General features: G+C 44.6%; 2 protein-coding genes and 1 pseudogene across 3 annotated transcripts; all 3 read left to right on the plus strand.

The window, feature by feature from the left end:
• Positions 1-7,881: 7,881 nt before the first annotated feature.
• LOC308175494 (kelch repeat and BTB domain-containing protein 4-like) lies at positions 7,882-10,007 on the plus strand (the record flags this gene model as incomplete). The annotated part of the gene is made up of 4 exons (XM_080551154.1): positions 7,882-8,340; positions 8,581-8,722; positions 8,873-8,979; positions 9,120-10,007. 4 exons carry the CDS (start codon positions 7,882-7,884, stop codon positions 10,005-10,007), a joined length of 1,596 nt encoding a protein of 531 aa, XP_080407280.1.
• A 2,291-nt stretch (positions 10,008-12,298) lies between these two features.
• Positions 12,299-14,425, plus strand: LOC308175485 (kelch repeat and BTB domain-containing protein 4-like; the record flags this gene model as incomplete). The annotated part of the gene is made up of 4 exons (XM_080551148.1): positions 12,299-12,757; positions 12,998-13,139; positions 13,291-13,397; positions 13,538-14,425. The coding sequence occupies 4 exons, from the start codon at positions 12,299-12,301 to the stop codon at positions 14,423-14,425; spliced, it is 1,596 nt and encodes a 531-aa protein (XP_080407274.1).
• Positions 14,426-15,085: 660 nt separating this feature from the next.
• LOC308175486 (43 kDa receptor-associated protein of the synapse-like) lies at positions 15,086-20,939 on the plus strand (annotated as a pseudogene). The gene is made up of 7 exons: positions 15,086-15,097; positions 17,736-17,894; positions 18,311-18,409; positions 18,927-19,049; positions 19,522-19,575; positions 19,827-20,006; positions 20,873-20,939. The product of its transcript is annotated as a 43 kDa receptor-associated protein of the synapse-like (transcript).
• Positions 20,940-22,030: the final 1,091 nt, after the last annotated feature.

Here is a 22,030-nt window from a genome sequence, read left to right on the forward strand (position 1 = left end):
AACATTGTGGTGTTAGGGTTAGGGTTAACATTGTGGTGTTAGGGTTAGGGTTAACATCGTGGTGTTTATGGTTAGGGTTAACATTGTGGTGTTAGGGTTAGGGTTAACATCGTGGTGTTTATGGTTAGGGTTAACATCGTGGTGTTTATGGTTAGGGTTAACATTGTGGTGTTAGGGTTAGGGTTAACATCGTGGTGTTTATGGTTAGGGTTAACATTGTGGTGTTAGGGTTAGGGTTAACATTGTGGTGTTAGGGTTAGGGTTAACATTGTGATGTTAGGGTTAGGGTTAACATTGTGGTGTTAGGGTTAGGGTTAACATCGTGGTGTTTATGGTTAGGGTTAACATTGTGGTGTTATGGTTAGGGTTAACATCGTGGTGTTTATGGTTAGGGTTAACATTGTGGTGTTTAGGGTTAGGGTTAACATTGTGGTGTTAGGGTTAGGGTTAACATTGTGGTGTTAGGGTTAGGGTTAACATTGTGGTGTTTAAATTAAACTCATTCCTTGACCTCGTGTTGACTGCTGAAAATAATCTACAATCAATAATACATGAATCAATAATACATTAATATAACAAATATTTATAATTTAAAGGTCTATGTGAACAAATGTATTTCTGTAAGTGATTCTTCATTAAGCCTGAAGTACATTATTGGCTTGCCAATTATTGAGTTCTACTGTATTGAACAACTGCATTAGATAGTATTTTGAAATAAAATAATACATTTGGAATAGAAATGCATTGCTTAAAATCCTCTGGAATGAAAAGTTTGTTTGTTGTTTGCTGGTGGGGAAACCATGGCAACCATTCAACATGCTCATCACACACATGATGAAACCATGGCAACCATTCAACATGCTCGTCACACACATGTTAAGAGATACGTGGACAGGTGAGACCATCACCTGACAAGTCAAAATCAGTAGTTCCACCAGTTTGACCAGTCCCACCAGTCTCTCTGGTTGGTTCCATGCTCTGGAGACATGCTGAGACCGTGTAGGGTGTTCACACATATAATTTTGCTTTCACTTTAGATTACAGGAAATCCTGTAATATCCTGTAGTATCACATAGAGAATTGTATGAGAAAAGCAATGGTCCAAACCCCATGGTTCTATCATGTATGGTTCAAAAGTTATCAAGGTTTACCTCTTTACATACACATGCCAATTACAGGAATTTATCTCAATAGAATCTAGACCAAGTGGTCACTAAGACCAATATTAATAGCAAATGGGAACATTGATCACGCAATTCATAGTGAGCCAGCTGACGTTACAAGTTAGCCAGACCATTCACACAAACAGCTTCTAGCGGACGAGAGTAGACGGGGGGGCTCCGCTAGAAGTTACAACCGGAGCTTGAGGAGGCGACATTTTCTAATCAAAAGCCACTGGCTACAAGACAAACATGTATCTATATGTTGTAGTGCCAAGAGCAGGGGCAGGGGCAGGGGAGGCGGGGCAGGGGCAGGTGCAGGGGGGTGGGGCATGGGGGGGCGGCCACGACGTGGGGGCTGAGCCAGTTCCAATGGCCGGGAAACGTCCACGTGAGCGATCCTATCAATGGAGACAGTCTCGTGTCTACCACCAACGTCCACTACCAGGTTCTTGTCCCCGTGTTGTAGGACCTTGAACGGGCCATCGTAAGGGGGGCGTAGGGGGCCGCGGTGGGTGTCGTGGCGAATGAAGACAAAGTCTGTCGAGCGCAGCTCGGGGGGGGACCCGGAAAGCAGGGGTACCGTGCTGTGATGTGGGGACGGGTGCGAACACCTCAGCGGGCCTCCAGCAGGGAGGAGCGCTGCCTGGCTGCAGACCAGGGGACAGTGGCATCCGGGATGAAATCCCTGGGGACTCGTAGGGTCTGGCCGTATACGAGTTCGGCAGACGAGGACTGCAAGTCCTCTTTGGGGGCACATCTGAGGCCGAGCATGACCCACGGAAGTTTGTCCACCCAGTTGCCGTCCGTCAAACTCGCGCGTAGGGCCGCCTTCATTGAGCGGTGGAAACGCTCGCACAAACCGTTAGCCTGGGGGTGATAGGCAGTAGTGCGGTGCAGCTTTACCCCCAAACCACCAGCTACAGCTTCCACAGTTCCGAGGTAAACTGCGAGCCACGGCTTCGGGCCAGCGGGTCGTCCTGTCCACCATGGTGAAAAGGTAGGTGAAGCCGTGAGAGGCGGGCAGTGGTCCCACAAGGTCGACGTTGACGTGGTCAAACCTCCTCTCAGGAACAGTGAAGGGCTCAAAAGGGGCTCTGGTATGGCGGTGTACTTTGGCGCGTTGACAGGCCACGCACGTGTCGACCCAGCCCCTTACCTCCTTCTTGAGTCCCTGCCATACGAACTTCTCAGAAACTAATTTCACGGATGGTTTCCTGCCGGGGTGGGAGAGGTTGTGTACAGCCTCAAAAACGGGCCGGCGCCAGTTCACAGGGACCAGCGGCCGCGGCTGGCCCGTAGAGAAGTCGCACAGCAGTTTTGCGCCTGAGTCACCGACTGCGACATCCTCCAAGCGTAGTCCTGTGTCTGCGTTCTTGAGGGTCTGGACCCCGTGGTCGGAGGCCTGGGGCCTCATTTATAAAAAAGTACTTGAACGTCATCTTTGACTTTCACGTAAGCACATTTTTCTAAACGGACGTAAGCATTATTTATAAAACGGGCTGCGATGGTTTAAAGTTGCGTACGTGCTTCCTTCTATAAATACCAACGCAGGTAAAATGAACGCAGGTGAATGAGGTTTGTATTAACGCCCTGTGATAGCGGCTCAATCAAGACAAGTGTTATAATATAGGGTAGACGTTCGTCTGGAAGCGGGAGAGGGCAGAGAAGGGTGGCTTCTCGGTAAGTTGCATTTGTAACGTTTGATCATGACAACTAACCAGGCACATGCTTATACTCAGTACTCAAGTTGTAAAAGAAAATCAGGGGAGGTGGTGGATTTTATCATATGAGGACAACTTTAGCATCCCCTCAGCGTCAGTGACTTCAGTGTCAGTAACTTGGTAAAAATGTCATTGCATGTGTGCGTGCCCCCTCGCACCTTGAAATAGCAGTAATTCCACGTTCATTGATAAAATTACATAAAGTATGGAAAGAGGGGGACGATTTTGACTGTTTTTATTTCTGGGGGGATGCTCAACTCGAGTGCTGCTTATACTGTAATAATATAATGGTCTTATTCTTATCAGGTGGTCTTATTCTTATATGGATGCTCACTGCCTTTGCGAACTCCCAGACACCGGAGAAAATCCAGTATAATTTAGCGAGTGGCCGGGCAAGGTCCGTTGTGGAACGCACTAGGCATGTTGAAGGGGAGATAGACAGCTCCGGAGGGATATAAAGGAAGACTGAAATACAATCATAAACATCAGTTCCTTTTAAATCTTGAATTAAACTCATTTTCTCGGCTGATAACAACATCGTTAATTTTATTACGAGCCACTTGCATGAATTACAGTAGGCAGTGTGGCTCACGTGCCTGTAATAACTACGCATAACCAGTAGGTAATGTGCGTACGCAAGGTCAATACTCGACGTAGAGCTATGATCGTTTCCACGGTCAAATTGACTCACGTTGAAATTGTATAAATCACTACGTTGACGTGGTTTTCTACGTACGACACGGGTAAGATCAACATTTGATCTGAGTACTTTCTATAAATCAGGCCCCTGGTCCGCACTCATGCGGACGTAGTCGAGAGCCAGTTGAACGGCCCCGACGACTGCTCTGGAGAGACAGTCCGCGACCACGTTGGACTTGCCAGCGATGTGTTGGATGTCTGTGGTGTACTCAGATATGTACGAGAGCTGGCGTTGCTGGCGGGCAGACCAAGGCTCGGCTACCTTGGACATGGAGAACGTGAGGGGTTTGTGATCCACGAACGCCGTGAACTCACGGCCTTCCAGCAGGAACCGGAAGTGGCGGACTGCCAACCAGAGGCCAAGGAGCTCCCTGTCGAACGTGCTGTATTTGCTCTCTCTGGGCGTCAACTGACGGCTGAAAAAGGCGAGCGGCTGCCAGGCGCCTGCGACCCATTGTTCGTGCACCGCGCTGAATGCAATACACGTGTAACACTAAATACAATGCAAAAATATGGCATATTTGTGCCAAAATAAAATCAATGTGTATTACATTTGAGCGCAGCGTATTACATTTGGTCATGAGTGTATTCCATTGAGCATGTGTATTACATTTGGTCACGAGTGTATTCCATTGAGCATGTGTATTACATTTGAGAGCAGCGTATTACATTTGGTCATGAGTGTATTCCATTCGAGTGTCGGTGTACTCATTTGCATTGCTTTTCGATATCCGGTGTAATTTGCATTGTATTGCATTCGAGTGTTGGGTACTAATTTGAATTGCTTTTCGATATCCGATGTAATTTGCATTGTATTGCATTCCGATGTAGGTACCATATTTTCCTTCCGGTTCCGGCCATAGGTTCTGCCCTTTCCGGCCATAGGTAGCGCTATGATTCGCTATGATTCGCGATGACGACGAAGACCCGTTAGTAGATCTGAAACTGTGTGTTTTGTGTGTGTGTGTGTGTGTGTGTGTGTGTGTGTTTCGCGCGCCCGCGCGTGTGACCAATGAGTCACAGTGTGTGTGTTCAAGTGGTATCTTTGTAATCATGACAAGGTAGACATTTCTACACATCTCTGCATTCTCTGTGCCATTATGCTTGTTAATCATTTTAATTCGTTAGAGTAAACTAATAGGTATGAAATTAAAAAAAGATTCATTACCTTTAGCTATGGTTAATGTAATAGGGTCAACCATTACATATCTTCTCCTATTATCTTTTATCACTTTCTCTTCAGAGAATGGTAGAGTCTAGAGCAGGGCCGGCCTGTGGGTCTGTTGGGCCCCAGGCGAGATCTTGAAAATGGGCCCCCCCCCCCCTTGTAGTAACTCGTTTTTACAAATAATAATCGCCAAGAGAAACACTCTGACTGGTTAAATTGATTCACCAGACATCTTTCAATCATCTTAGCTGACACCTCATTTCACCAGTCACAGTGTTTCTCGGACGTTTAGCAACGTGGCAATTATTATTTCGTTAGCCTCATAGCATAATTGCCTAAGTCATGCTTTACTTGGTCACCTGGTCACTGGGCCATCTTTGTAGGTAGTGTCAACAATGCCTATGTCAAAAAGATGACTTGGGCAGATAGTAATTTTGGAATGTAACAAGCATTCTGATAGGCTGATGGCATAGGCAATAATGCACAGTGAATCAGCAGTGTTAGGAGAGTAGAGTTAGGCAGATATCTCAATTTGGCCTGTAGTGGCTTCAAACTATTTAGTAACCAACGTCCAGGCAAGACAGGGGTTTTGACGCACATCCAAATATTCAAACCAACAAAATCGTATATCCAGTCCAGGTAGAATTGCAACAAAAATATGGATTTATTCTCCTTTAAATATAAACATACAATTCACACTTTCAATGGCATCTTTAGAAAATAGAAAAATAACCAAATAATAAACTCACCAGCCGCCGCTGATTTGGCAGTATAGCCCACAGAAGTTCACAGTATATATCTCAGTATATTTCTCAATATAAATCACAGTATATTTCTCAATATAAATAACAGTATATTTCTCAATATAAATAAATAACAGTATATTTCTCCTGGGTCAGGGTCCTCTTGAGTAGAAGGACCTGGGTCAGGGTCCTCTTGAGTAGAAGGACCTTCAAGCAGACATATGAGATAATATATAATAACCAGAAAACCTTTACCTTAAACGGACATACTGTATATCTGCAATGTCCCACAAATAATTGTGCTCCTACATAACACAGAATTATGAAACACGGGACGTGATGTTATACTGTCCATTGTGCCAATGGATGGTACGCACATGAGGTTTGCCTTGATGTTGAGAGTGGCATGGGAGCTGTATCTCAGACATGGGAAGGATGTTAAATTTCGGGACACATCATCAGTAGAGTACCTTTGAATCATGGGGTGTTTCGGCCTTTTCAACACTAGACACCCTCATCTAAGGCGGCCAGCTACAGGGTGATCAAGCCTGAGCTTGTGTCCCATGCCCAATCATGAGAATTGCCTGGTTGTTTAAATGGCGCAGCCCACGGGACTATGCAAGGCAGGGGTGTCCTCTTCCCTGAGTCAGGCTTAGAGCAGACCGCATACCTTGTTCACCCTCCTCCTGGAGGGTTCTGACCTGGGTTCTCAAGTGGGAGTGGGGGTAGGGGGGGGATTAGTGAGCGGGTCATGTTGCTGTTCTTTGAGCCCAGCAAGGGTCCTTCCGCTTGATCCATATCCACTGGCTGCTTCTTTCGGCCGCTTCAGAGAGTGATCTAATTGTCTGTCGCAGAGCCTGTCCATGGATGCCAAGGTCTTTCAGCAGCCTAACGGTGGAAGAAACCACGAAACCTCTGCATCCCACTTCAACCGGATAGACTTTTGCCTTCCATCCTTGTTGTTGAGCGTCTGCTGCCAGTTCTATGTAGCGCAGTTTCTTGCGCTCATAGGCCTCTTCAGCTGAATTCTCCCACGGGACTGTGAGCTCTATGATGTAAACAGACTTCAGTGAAGGGGACCAGAGTACCAAGTCTGGTCTAAGGGTGGTGGCTGCAATCTCGGGTGGAAAGATTAGTTGCTGGCCAATATTTATAAAGTATGAAACATTACTCACCAGCAGCAGTAGTGATCTGTTGTGAACTAAAGTGGGCCGGTCTGAGGCATGAAACTCCAGAGCTGAAAATGAGTCCCACTCCGACCCTGTAAGAGTGTATCCTCTTTATATTTAGGGATCTATTTAGGGATCTTGAAAAACCCATTCTTCTTAGCCAGGTAGAGAAAGTGTATGTATGCAACCACTAGGTGTCACTCGGGTGCAGGCAATTAAATTGTCAGTGTGTCTAAAGAGGATGATCGAAGATGTGACAGCAGACGTGTCGTTTGGACCAATCACGATGCAGAACGCAGTCTCTCCGGCAACCGTTCAGTTGTCTCCTGGTCACGCGCACAGCAGGATGCAAGCATAAATGTTTTGATTTAATTTGGCTCAAGATTAACTCCATATAAGGATGCAAGCTGCCGTTAAATTCAACAACAGAAGGTGAGCTTCCCCGCAACTCGACGGTTGGACCTCGCGTTTAGTGTGAATAAAGTGAGTAAAAGGAGCAAACTAATAATATATATATATATATATATATTTATAGAGTAAAAGGAGCAAAGCCATGAATTCATACTTTGTTTGATGCCCGTCGAAGGGGAGAACCACCCGACGACCCGGTGTAGTCGGTGAAAGAAGGATTTTATGACCTTGTCTTGACGGGGTCGTGTTTATTTCGATACAAAGTGAATACTTCTCTGCCCAGAGCTGAATAGACGAGGATGCTCTCCGCCTAGCGTCCTGTTACTGTAGCCTGTAGGGCTCAGAGCAGAGACAGAGAGCTCATTATTACATTGCTAGCTAACTTCAACACAATGACTTCATGAATTTCATAATGTGCTTTTGTTTTCTGCATGCAACTGTTTGGCCTGTTACAGTGATAGGCTAGCTGTCATCATTCTGGCGATGGCCACCCACTGTGACCACGTATACATTTCAAAACAACTCTATTATTAGCTAGCTAGAGACATGTTTATCTTACTAAAGGCCCTTGCACACCAATGCGTTTTTTTCGGATGACGGATTTAAAAATATGCATGCGAAAACGCACGCATTGGTGTGCAAAGACCTTAACACGTTAGCTGCTTGCGTCATTCTGAATGATCCTACATTCTGGAAAGTTCTGCTGCTTGCCTTTTTTTCTTCCGTAAACCCTCAATGTTTCAATAACATCTAATCTCTGTCTGTTGTGTTCATGCATTATCCTCAGATCGCTAACCTACAGATGAGATGGAGTCCAGTGAGGATGGGCTCAGTGTGGGGGGCTCAGTGGGAGATGAGAACTACTTCATGGGATATACCTTTACCGATCGCTCCCACTCCAGCCGGGTGGTGAAGAGCATCATGGACCTTTGCCTAGAGGACAGACTGTTTGCTGATGTCAACATCACAGTGGATGGCAAGGAGTTCAACCTGCATCGCCTGGTGCTCTCAGCCCAGAGCAGCGTCTTCCGCGCTATGTTCACCTCTAATCTGAAGGAGGCACACAACCGCTGCATTGTACTCAAGGATGTCAGTGCATCAGTCTTCCAGTTGCTAGTCGACTACATGTATCATGGAACCATCAAACTGAGGGTGGAAGACCTCCAGGACACGTATGAAATGTCAGACATGTACCACTTAACTGCCCTGTTTGAGGAATGCTCACGCTTCCTCTCACGCACAGTGGAGGTCAAGAATTGCCTGCAGGTGATTGGCTGGTAGCGATAGTTTACACATCGTGTCATACAACAAATCATTGCATTTGAATGAATGAGTTTACCATTATGCTCTATGCCTTTTCATGTAATTAACATAATTAACCTAGATGTGAAATCTGTCAAAGTGTGTTACCCTATCACCTGTCTGCCGTCTTGTTGTGGTATACATTCATCAGCACAGCTTGTGGTGTTCAGTTATTCAGTTGATCACTCTTTCCTCCCTCTCCAGGTGATGTGGCTGGCAGACAGACACAGTGACCAGGAGCTGTACACTGCTGCTAAGCATTGTGCTAAAATCCATCTGGTTCAGCTGCATCAGACTGAAGAATTCCTCAACCTGCCCCTCTGCCTGCTCTTGGACATTTTAAAAGGTTTGTGATTCATCCAATAGGCTTCTCCTCCCACCTCAGCTGCATGCATACCAACAGTGTGTTCTATATGTCGACTGCTTGTCTTAATACTTGTGATCCAGCAGAGTCATGCTGTGATGTGTTCAGAAGTATTTACTTTGCTTGTTGCAGATGGCGTCCCGACCTCTCAGAACCCAACCGTGTCCATTCAGTCCTGGATAAATCACAACAGGGTGGAGAGAGAGGAATTCGCTAGTGTTCTTCAGGAGAGCCTAAAGGTAAATTCTATATGTTTTTTAAGTAAACACACAGCTGGCCTTCTTCCTTTGTGGTACCATAGATTAAAGAGATGTTCAGTAGTATTTCCATTTAGTGATTATTTTCTTCTGTCTCTAAATCCTCTCCCCTGGGCCAATAGGAAATTGGTGAAAATGTCCACATCTACCTGATAGGGAAGGAAGAGACACGCACACACTCACTGGCTGTGTCACTCCACTGCGATGAGGATGATGCCATCAGTGTGAGTGGCCAGAACAGCTTGTGTCCTCAGATCACTGCAGCCTGTAAGCATGGAGGGGACCTGTACGTGGTTGGTAGCACCATCCGCCGTCGCATGTGGAAGTGCAACATGCATACCATGGACTGGAAGCGCTGTGCCCCGCTGCCCAGAGACCGCCTTCATTTGCCATTTAAATTACATCACACCATGGTGTCAGTGTCCAACCAGGATACCATCTACTCCTTAGGGGGCAAAACCCTGCCGGACACACTGTCCAACGCTGTCACATACTACACTGTCAAGGACAACATGTGGACAGTGACCAGCCAACTGGACACGGCTGTGTCTGGGGCGGCAGGGGTTAACCTGGGAGGGACCATCTACCTGCTGGGAGGGGAGGAAATTCAGGAAAATTACATGGACTTCTTCACCAAACCCTCCCGCCTCATCCAGTGCTTTGACACAGCCACTCAGAAGTGCCAGATTAAGCCCTACATGCTGCCGTTTGCTGGCTGCATGCACGCTACGGCCCACATGGACCTGATCTTTGTAGTGGGTGAGGGGGACTCCCTAGTGTGCTACAACCCTCTGCTGGAAAGCTTCACGCGCCTGCGCTTCCCTGAGTTGTGGAGCTGTGTGCCCTCTCTCTGGAAGGTGGCCAGCTGCAATGGCTGCATATACGTCTTCAGGGACAAGTGCAAAAAGGGCGATGCTAACACGCTAAAGTTCAACCCTGCCACCTCTGTCGTCACTGTCATCAGGGGGATAAAAATTCCCCTCACAAACTGGCAGTTCATATTGGCCTGAACATTTCACTCATTGTTGCTGATTTCCATATTTCCCCAAACAGATATAATTTTAGTTATCATTGTGACAGTCATTGTTACTGGTCTACATAAGAAAAACAATATTGTGATTAGCACATAGCATAAAGGTGTTGTAGCTTATTGTGTCTAAAGATTAATGTAAAATCCTGTTTGTGTGCATACACAGGACCAGTGGGGATGTTTTGTAACTTTATAACTTTCCATGACTAATTCCTAAAATTGTATTTTCTTGCTGTTCATGTACATTAAATGTATCAATTATACAGTACATTTGTGTATCTCTTTTGATGAATTAGCTGTTGTAAGATGTTCTGATATTATTAAGTTACTAGCCTTGTGGACAGTGATGTTTAACTGTTACCACTGTACTGTAATACCATTTGAATGTTTTAGTGAGTTTTTAGGTTATGCTTTGTGTTAACACAAGGAGTTATGCAATGACAAAAACATGACTTTTAACCTTAGAGATTTATCTTGGGAAAGGTAACCCATCTTGTGAATGGCAAGGCGATAAAAGCGCCTATTTGTATCCCTGTAGAGGATAAAAGGGGCCGAGGGGGGGCTACACTAGGGTGGCCAATGGTCGGATCCCATTGATGTGTTTCAGGAGGCTGTGCAGCTGAAACCCAAGCTCAGTAACATGTCGGACTTTGTGAACTAAGAATTATTGGATGCTACTGAATAAACCAAACAGAATAGGAAACAGAATGGAAATGCATATATATTAATTAAAAATGGATAGACATAGCTATCAACTCGGCCAGGGGAAGCGGATGCTACTAGGGGCACCTAAAGTTCGGTCCGGGCCTGTTGAGAGGGTGTCCCACATTGTCCCACACAAACATACTCCTTGTCCCACATTTGGTTTGTTGGGACCTGGTCACCCTAGTGGTGTCCAGCAAGGGATTGCTGCTATCACAGTAGAAGGCACAGGTGAGCTGTTGTACCAGTATGGGAACAATGAAGCAAACCCATGACATAGCCTCCTGTAAATGTAGAGAAGACTGTAGAGAACAGTGAGTCCGCTATTACAGACTAAAATACCAAGGTTGTAATTACATGATTTGAATATACTGTAATCGGTTGTGAACTAAAGTGGGCCGGTCTGAGGCATGAAACTCCAGAGCTGAAAATGAGTCCCACTCCGACCCTGTAAGAGTGTATCCTCTTTATATTTAGGGATCTATTTAGGGATCTTGAAAAACCCATTCTTAGCCAGGTAGAGAAAGTGTATGTATGCAACCACTAGGTGTCACTCGGGTGCAGGCAATTAAATTGTCAGTGTGTCTTAAGAGGATTATCGAAGATGTGACAGCAGACGTGTCGTTTGGACCAATCACGATGCAGAACGCAGTCTCTCCGGCAACCGTTCAGTTGTCTCCTGGTCACGCGCACAGCACGATGCAAGCATAAATGTTTTGATTTAATTTGGCTCAAGATTAACTCCATATAAGGATGCAAGCTGCCGTTAAATTCAACAACAGAAGGTGAGCTTCCCCGCAACTCGACGGTTGGACCTCGCGTTTAGTGTGAATAAAGTGAGTAAAAGGAGCAAACTAATAATATATATATATATATATATTTATAGAGTAAAAGGAGCAAAGCCATGAATTCATACTTTGTTTGATGCCCGTCGAAGGGGAGAACCACCCGACGACCCGGTGTAGTCGGTGAAAGAAGGATTTTATGACCTTGTCTTGACGGGGTCGTGTTTATTTCGATACAAAGTGAATACTTCTCTGCCCAGAGCTGAATAGACGAGGATGCTCTCCGCCTAGCGTCCTGTTACTGTAGCCTGTAGGGCTCAGAGCAGAGACAGAGAGCTCATTATTACATTGCTAGCTAACTTCAACACAATGACTTCATGAATTTCATAATGTGCTTTTGTTTTCTGCATGCAACTGTTTGGCCTGTTACAGTGATAGGCTAGCTGTCATCATTCTGGCGATGGCCACCCACTGTGACCACGTATACATTTCAAAACAACTCTATTATTAGCTAGCTAGAGACATGTTTATCTTACTAAAGGCCCTTGCACACCAATGCGTTTTTTTCGGATGACGGATTTAAAAATATGCATGCGAAAACGCACGCATTGGTGTGCAAAGACCTTAACACGTTAGCTGCTTGCATCATTCTGAATGATCCTACATTCTGGAAAGTTCTGCTGCTTGCCTTTTTTTCTTCCGTAAACCCTCAATGTTTCAATAACATCTAATCTCTGTCTGTTGTGTTCATGCATTATCCTCAGATCGCTAACCTACAGATGAGATGGAGTCCAGTGAGGATGGGCTCAGTGTGGGGGGCTCAGTGGGAGATGAGAACTACTTCATGGGATATACCTTTACCGATCGCTCCCACTCCAGCCGGGTGGTGAAGAGCATCATGGACCTTTGCCTAGAGGACAGACTGTTTGCTGATGTCAACATCACAGTGGATGGCAAGGAGTTCAACCTGCATCGCCTGGTGCTCTCAGCCCAGAGCAGCGTCTTCCGCGCTATGTTCACCTCCAATCTGAAGGAGGCACACAACCGCTGCATTGTACTCAAGGATGTCAGTGCATCAGTCTTCCAGTTGCTAGTCGACTACATGTATCATGGAACCATCAAACTGAGGGTGGAAGACCTCCAGGACACGTATGAAATGTCAGACATGTACCACTTAACTGCCCTGTTTGAGGAATGCTCACGCTTCCTCTCACGCACAGTGGAGGTCAAGAATTGCCTGCAGGTGATTGGCTGGTAGCGATAGTTTACACATCGTGTCATACAACAAATCATTGCATTTGAATGAATGAGTTTACCATTATGCTCTATGCCTTTTCATGTAATTAACATAATTAACCTAGATGTGAAATCTGTCAAAGTGTGTTACCCTATCACCTGTCTGCCGTCTTGTTGTGGTATACATTCATCAGCACAGCTTGTGGTGTTCAGTTATTCAGTTGATCACTCTTTCCTCCCTCTCCAGGTGATGTGGCTGGCAGACAGACACAGTGACCAGGAGCTGTACACTGCTGCTAAGCATTGTGCTAAAATCCATCTGGTTCAGCTGCATCAGACTGAAGAATTCCTCAACCTGCCCCTCTGCCTGCTCTTGGACATTTTAAAAGGTTTGTGATTCATCCAATAGGCTTCTCCTCCCACCTCAGCTGCATGCATACCAACAGTGTGTTCTATTATGTCGACTGCTTGTCTTAATACTTGTGATCCAGCAGAGTCATGCTGTGATGTGTTCAGAAGTATTTACTTTGCTTGTTGCAGATGGCGTCCCGACCTCTCAGAACCCAACCGTGTCCATTCAGTCCTGGATAAATCACAACAGGGTGGAGAGAGAGGAATTCGCTAGTGTTCTTCAGGAGAGCCTAAAGGTAAATTCTATATGTTTTTTAAGTAAACACACAGCTGGCCTTCTTCCTTTGTGGTACCATAGATTAAAGAGATGTTCAGTAGTATTTCCATTTAGTGATTATTTTCTTTTGTCTCTAAATCCTCTCCCCTGGGCCAATAGGAAATTGGTGAAAATGTCCACATCTACCTGATAGGGAAGGAAGAGACAGGCACACACTCACTGGCTGTGTCACTCCACTGCGATGAGGATGATGCCATCAGTGTGAGTGGCCAGAACAGCTTGTGTCCTCAGATCACTGCAGCCTGTAAGCATGGAGGGGACCTGTACGTGGTTGGTGGCTCCACCCGCCGTCTCATGTGGAAGTGCAACATGCATACCATGGACTGGAAGCGCTGTGCCCCGCTGCCCAGAGACCGCCTTCATTTGCCATTTAAATTACATCACACCATGGTGTCAGTGTCCAACCAGGATACCATCTACTCCTTAGGGGGCAAAACCCTGCCGGACACACTGTCCAACGCTGTCACATACTACACTGTCAAGGACAACATGTGGACAGTGACCAGCCAACTGGACACGGCTGTGTCTGGGGCGGCAGGGGTTAACCTGGGAGGGACCATCTACCTGCTGGGAGGGGAGGAAATTCAGGAAAATGACATGGACTTCTTCACCAAACCCTCCCGCCTCATCCAGTGCTTTGACACAGCCACTCAGAAGTGCCAGATTAAGCCCTACATGCTGCCGTTTGCTGGCTGCATGCACGCTACGGCCCACCTGGACCTGATCTTTGTAGTGGGTGAGGGGGACTCCCTAGTGTGCTACAACCCTCTGCTGGAAAGCTTCACGCGCCTGCGCTTCCCTGAGGTGTGGAGCTGTGTGCCCTCTCTCTGGAAGGTGGCCAGCTGCAATGGCTGCATATACGTCTTCAGGAACAAGTGCAAAAAGGGCGATGCTAACACGCTAAAGTTCAACCCTGCCACCTCTGTCGTCACTGTCATCAGGGGGATAAAAATTCCCCTCACAAACTGGCAGTTCATATTGGCCTGAACATTTCACTCATTGTTGCTGATTTCCATATTTCCCCAAACAGATATAATTTTAGTTATCATTGTGACAGTCATTGTTACTGGTCTACATAAGAAAAACAATATTGTGATTAGCACATAGCATAAAGGTGTTGTAGCTTATTGTGTCTAAAGATTAATGTAAAATCCTGTTTGTGTGCATACACAGGACCAGTGGGGATGTTTTGTAACTTTATAACTTTCCATGACTAATTCCTAAAATTGTATTTTCTTGCTGTTCATGTACATTAAATGTATCAATTATACAGTACATTTGTGTATCTCTTTTGATGAATTAGCTGTTGTAAGATGTTCTGATATTATTAAGTTACTAGCCTTGTGGACAGTGATGTTTAACTGTTACCACTGTACTGTAATACCATTTGAATGTTTTAGTGAGTTTTTAGGTTATGCTTTGTGTTAACACAAGGAGTTATGCAATGACAAAAACATGACTTTTAACCTTAGAGATTTATCTTGGGAAAGGTAACCCATCTTGTGAATGGCAAGGCGATAAAAGCGCCTATTTGTATCCCTGTAGAGGATAAAAGGGGCCGAGGGGGGGCTACACTAGGGTGGCCAATGGTCGGATCCCATTGATGTGTTTCAGGAGGCTGTGCAGCTGAAACCCAAGCTCAGTAACATGTCGGACTTTGTGAACTAAGAATTATTGGATGCTACTGAATAAACCAAACAGAATAGGAAACAGAATGGAAATGCATATATATTAATTAAAAAATGGATAGACATAGCTCTAAACTCGGCCAGGGGAAGCGGATGCTAGGGGCACCTAAAGTTCGGTCCGGGCCTGTTGAGAGGGTGTCCCACATTGTCCCACACAAACATACTCCTTGTCCCACATTTGGTTTGTTGGGACCTGGTCACCCTAGTGGTGTCCAGCAAGGGATTGCTGCTATCACAGTAGAAGGCACAGGTGAGCTGTTGTACCAGTATGGGAACAATGAAGCAAACCCATGACATAGCATCCTGTAAATGTAGAGAAGACTGTAGAGAACAGTGAGTCCGCTATTACAGACTAAAATACCAAGGTTGTAATTACATGATTTGAATATACTGTAATCGGTTGTGAACTAAAGTGGGCCGGTCTGAGGCATGAAACTCCAGAGCTGAAAATGAGTCCCACTCCGACCCTGTAAGAGTGTATCCTCTTTATATTTAGGGATCTATTTAGGGATCTTGAAAAACCCATTCTTAGCCAGGTAGAGAAAGTGTATGTATGCAACCACTAGGTGTCACTCGGGTGCAGGCAATTAAATTGTCAGTGTGTCTAAAGAGGATTATCGAAGATAAGCAGTTATCATGTAGCATGTCTTGCACTGCAGAGGCTGACTGATCAAGGTAGGCCAGACATAGGCTTGTGGATTGTTGTCCCCTTGACACTGGAGATTTGTCAGACTAATCCCTGGATTCCCAGGGAGGATTGGTTTCAATGAGGTTGTGATGAGGTGGTGTTCAAAGAATGCACTCATATGTCAAGTTACTTTGTGAAACAAAAAATAGAATATGCTCCCCTAAGTCTTTGAAATGCTCACTGGTGCTTTATTGAATTCCTACTAGTAAACTAATGTCCAAATTTAGAACACTTAGAAGAAGTAAAGTACATATCAATCAGTGTTTCCTCCAGGAATGTTTACATTAGTGGCGGAGAGCCCTGTTATTAGCGCGCGCGATTTTTCAACCAAAACTAGAGGGAGGATGGCAAAAAAAAAAAAAAAAATCTAAAAAAATCTTCCCAGAACCTGATTTGCACGACCAGCTGTCACTGTTGGACACGTTCGATTGCAAAATTCATTTATCCTTTATGTTCCCAGTTGAGGGCGTGTAGCTGTCGTTAGTTGGCCTGCTTTTATTTAGTTATGCGTACGTTTGAGTTAGTCATCTCTAGGATTGTTGTTTGATATTAGCCTATACTTTCTCTTATCTGCATTTTGAGCAACTGTACAAGACCCAACAACACAACTCTGATACAGGACTAATGTTACCTAGCTGCTATAGACCCATTTGTACTAAACAACTACAACGTTGTATTGGACAAACATTTTTCGAACTAATCCACCGACAGCAGTCTTATTAACGGGCCCCTGTGGTGCCAGGTTTGGAGGCGACCCAGCACAGTGGGGATATACACTATCAAGCCAAGCTCTACGGTCAATATTTGCGTGTGTGTGTGTGTTTTACTTTGAACGCAATTTCAATTGCAATGTCCCAAGTATTACCTACATCTCCTCTGTGGAAAACTCTAATCCCGACGCAGCAGTTATTGTGCTCGGCGATTTTAATCACACCAACCTGCACACCGAACTTCCCAATTACAAACAACAGGTGGCATGCCCCAGCAGAGGAGCTAACATACTAGACCACTGCTACGTTACAATCAACGAGGCTTACCGTTCGTTCCCGAGGGCACCGCTTGGAAGGTCCGACCATGCCATGCTGCTCCTTGTCCCGAAATATAGACAGAAACTTAAATCCTGCAATACGACACCCAAACCCGTTAAGTCCTGGACTGCAACTGCCACTGATACTCTGAGAGGCTGTTTCGAGTGCACAAATTGGGACATATTTGGTGCAGGTGCGAACAGCCTCGATGAACTCGCCCGCCATAAACGTTGTTAGCTGATCCACCAACTAGCTCCTTTGCTCCTGCCAGCCATGCAGTTTCTGATCGCTCATAGCCACTGCTAGCTTCAGCAATGTTTGAAGTGTCTGGAACATCTTTTTTCTTGAAAAATCCATCCATCTGTCGCTGTTTTCGTTTAATCTTTCGAAGTTATTTAACGTGATATCTTATTTGTGCACCTAGCTAGCTAGATCAGCTTTTTTATCTTTTAGATGGTTCACATTTAGACCAATCAGGAGTAGCCCTTGTGTCACGTCGTCAACTGAATGTTTAATGTCATTAATCTGATTTTGGATCAGCGGTTAGAGAGAGACGGGCGTGGATTTAGGTGCACTTTTAGTCAACATCCATCATAGCGCTGATCTAGGATCAGATATATTTTAATCAGCTAAAATGTTCAGAGGTGGATTTTTTTATTTTTTTTTGAGAAATCGTGCACTTAGTGGACTGAATCAATTAGTGGCGGAGGAAATTCATTCGTGGCGGCCCGCCACCAATAAATGCATATAGAGGAAACACTGTCAATAATGTAGTGTCAGATATCTTGGTGTTAGTGAAGGGGGACATCATCTGTGTTGGATGCTATTATCTTTTTTGACTAGTTAGATAGATACCGCTTCACTTCTACTGTACATGTACTGTGTCTTGGCAGGACTATGAGAAAGCCCTGTTCTTCCCCTGCAAAGCAGCAGAGCTGGTCAATGACTACGGCAAGGGCTGGAGCCTGAAGTATCGCGCTATGAGCCAGTACCACATGTCTGTGGCATACAGGAAACTGGACCACCTGCCAGATGCCATGGAATCCTGTGAGGTATTGTTTACTAGTGTCTCAGAGACAACTCCGGCCCAGACCTCAATGACAGGATTCATCAGCAAACAAGTGAAGTACAGTAGGTCTTCTAACAAATCAAGATGGCAGTTTATTTACCAACCATGGTGCTGTATATACCCTGTCTCCAGGGCTGCATGTGATGTTGGGGCTGTACTATTGACAGGTGCAGCTGGCAGTTGGTGTGTTGCACAGGGGCCTTAAACACTGACGAAAATATGCTCCGTGAGGTGATGGTTTGAAGTGTTAATGAAGAGAGTGGCTTTAGTCTTAACTCTGTTCTAATTATGTACTGAAAGTGAAAAACCCCAGAAGGTAAAAACAAGGAGGTTACGGTCAGTAACTGGTTTGTTCTTCAGAGGTATGCCACTCTAAACTGTAACACATGTACTCCACAGGAATCCATGAAGATTGCTCTTCAGTATGGGGATCGTCCTCTTCAGGCTCTGTGCTTACTAAACTTTGCTGATATTCACCGCAGCAGAAAGGACGTTGATGTACGGTGGTGACACTACTCCTGCATGTTCAGTTAGGGACACAGTGTGATGTCACAGTGTGCTGTCACAGTGTGATGTCATGTTCATGTTCATGCCGGTTGAGAGAGGACGCTGGCGTTGCTTGTTCGCTGCTTCTCCGCCCGAAATGTAGCCTAGCCTCTAGGTGTAATTGTAATATACAGAGTAGATTGTCCTACGTCTTTGAGTGTCTAGAAAAGCGCTATATAAGTCTAATGTATTATTATTATTATTATTATTATTATTATAATTATTATTATTATTATTATTATTATTATTATATGTATGAGATATTGAGCCTAATGCTAGGATCCCAGAAGCTCAGCAAGTTCTCAGTAGGTTCTTCTATCTAATTCTATCTAAGTCCCAAAACCATCTAATATCTATAGTGACATTGCTAATAAACACTATACATTATTTAGATCACCAAAATATCATGGTAGTTGAAGAGGCAATACATTGCTTCACTTTAATATGTGCTCTTTCGTCCTCTCTTCAGAAAGCATTCCCTCGCTATGAATCCTCAATGTGTATTATGACAGAGGTTGGAAATCGCCTTGGACAAGCACAGATCTACCTGGGCGTTGGGAAGTGTTGGCTCCAACAGAAAGAACAAGACAAGGTTGGTTGATTTATTATGATCACATTAATCTCTCTTACAGACACAAGCATTCTGCAGCACATGGCTGGCATACAGTATGCACAATTTAATGATGGCATTTCATGATTATATTGATTTATATGATTGATTGAAATTAAGGTAAGGCAAGGCAAGGCAAGTTTATTTGTATAGCACATTTCATACAACAGGGGTAATTCAAAGTGCTTTACATACATTATTTAAAAATACAGCAAGAGGAGCATAGTAAGAAAATAAAAATTACAAAGTTTGCAAGTGATATTTGAGTGATACCAATCCAGGGAGCACTCGGCCTAGACCAGTTGCTCCGGGGCGCTTTAACCCTTTTCTGACACTATTATTTTCATACAATATTTTGTAACACCATTCTTTTAGCGCCCCTTGTGAGTGGAGGTACACTCAGTATCTCCACAATGCTCCTATTGATGTACCTGGCCTTCCATCTATCTCCCAGGCTCTTGATTGTTTGCAGCGAACACAGGAGTTGGCGGAGGCTTTAGGCACCAAGGTACAGTACTGTGCAGCTATTCCCCAAGTTAACAATAAATCATCATTATTATGAGCATGTGAAGTTATGTCCTATCCTGTGTTGACTCTAAGGGAGGCTGGTGGAGGTAGAAATGGGGCTCATTTTATGGATGCATGCATGGCATGGAATGAGGAATGGTATCAAGCGTGTGTGATTACCATGAGCCCCTCCTCTTTCCTACCTCTACCAGTCTCTCCTGTGTTGACTCTCCCTCTGCCTGTGTCTACTAGCTCCAAACACTGAAGGTGCACTCCCTGAGAGAGGGGATCGACCGCAGCAAGGAGCAGCAGGAGGAGCTCAGGGAGCAGGCGGTCAAGTTCCTGCAGTGTGTGGAGGAGCTGGAGCTCTACTGTGAGAAGAACCAACAGCTGCAGGCCTTGCCATGTTCCCATATCTTCCACCTCAAGTGGGTGCTCTTGCTCATCATATTAGGCCTGGGGAGGCTGGTGGTGGTAGAAATCTGAGGACAGGCTCCTTGTAATGCCTGGAATGGAATGAGGAATGGCATCAAACATGTGTGGAATGGTACAACACTACTCCACACGGTCCCTATTCCATTCCATGCATTAAGGACTGAAGGACTGCTTCTACCACAGGGCCGTCAAGGCCCTGAACACAGAAAAGGCCTAAGTTCTGGGCCCAGGACAGTCCGGACGGATTGTATGGCAGCTAGTGCTGAGGCACAAACATGTACATTTTCAAGCCTGCAAACTGTGACACTTTAAAATAATGTGAAAAAATACTTTTTGTGCAATATGACAACCCTAGTTGACTATCTGTGCAGTATAGTACAGTGGATTGTGTACATAGCCTTTATTGATGTAAACCAGCTCCTTACCTTCTTGTGATTTTATGCATCTATGCTCTTTCTAAAATGTGTTTTCTTTTTCCTTTCCTAAACACCAGGGGAGCCACCCCTCCTAAATTTCGTTGTTTGGTACCTGTACTGTAGCAATGACAAATAAAGTCCATTCCATTCCATTCCATTCCATTCCACACGTTCCTTACTCCATTCCATGCATTACAATGAGCCTATCCTCCTGAGCCTGCACCAGCCTCCCCTGTAGCAATGTCATATGTCATGTAATATGAGGTTCTCCAGTTTAACAGCAGAGGACAACTAGATAGTTCTGATATAATATAATAATTACCCATTGAGCTGTCAGTAGAGACAAAACACACACTTTCTGTAAAAATCATGCCCTAATGTTTTGCAAACCATTTCAGAGGGGTTTGCAAAAATGCTCTGAAGGCATATTTAGAGAATTTGTTAAAGTTAACTAAATGGGACAAAGGGCTGCCCTAAATGTCATCGTTCCTCTGTGAAGCCTGGATTCGTGTGAGGGTATGTGGCTGTGTGCCTGCCATGGATCTGCAGAACACTCCATGAAGCCCCAACCTCAACCACATAGACTCCTGTTAGCACTAAGGGCCCCTGGATGCGCTCGATGAAGGCATGCAGTCTGATCACTCGCTGCTCTGCACAGAGGATGCACAACAGAACTAACTCCCCCAGTGTGAGGACAGACAGCAGTACTAAGACCACTGCACTACTGCTTTTGTACAGAAAAGGAAGGTACAGTATAAACTGGCAATCATACCGTTTATTTTGTATATGTTGTATTTTGGAGTGCTGAAGAAGCAATGCCTCTTCATGGCCTTCATCTGTTTTAGAATCCGTTAGTTAGAAATGAACTTGGATCAGTCAGATAAGCTTTCATATTATAATGTTCGCCTCAGCAGTCAGAGGAGGATTTCATTATAACGTGCAGACTATATGTTCAAAGACAATTGTTTGGAATGAAATATTAAATCACTGGGATCTTGGCCACAGGGTATATTCAACACATTTTATTTTAGATATACCCTTCAAATGTTAAATGGGATGCAGTAACCAGCTATGTGTTTTATAATACTCTAGTTTTTTAATGGTTTCAAACAAGAGGATGAATAAGAGATACAGTATATCAATTTATAGAATGTTTGTGATATACATTTATCGGTTTAAAGATAGGCTCTGGGATATGACGTCATAGCAAAAAAGAGTGAGGCGACGAGAGAATAGAGCGTGTTGCCACAGAGCACATGCGTCATATTTTGTTTTGTTTTTTGTTGTGCAGTTGTGAGCATCTCCGGTAGAATTGAGATATATGTGGTTCTCATCCAGGCGGCTGTTTACTTTAGGTATAGAAAAACATATTTTATGAAAGTTGTGCTATTCACAGGCATGACATCATATCCCAGAGTCTACTTTTAAATGGTTTGATTTAGGTGGAGCATTTTATAAATATCTTAACAAAACTAAAAAACTATGTCTTTACCAAACTACAGGGGTATGCAGCTCTTTCCCTTATTCTAAGTGATTAAGGAACAGTTCAACACACATTGTGTTATCAGTATAAATGCCTATTCTATCCAGCATTTATTTCTGGAA

The sequence above is a fragment of the Nansenia antarctica genome (assembly GCF_963989245.1).
Source record: "Nansenia antarctica genome assembly, contig: SCAFFOLD_132, whole genome shotgun sequence".
Classification (NCBI taxonomy): domain Eukaryota; kingdom Metazoa; phylum Chordata; class Actinopteri; order Argentiniformes; family Microstomatidae; genus Nansenia; species Nansenia antarctica.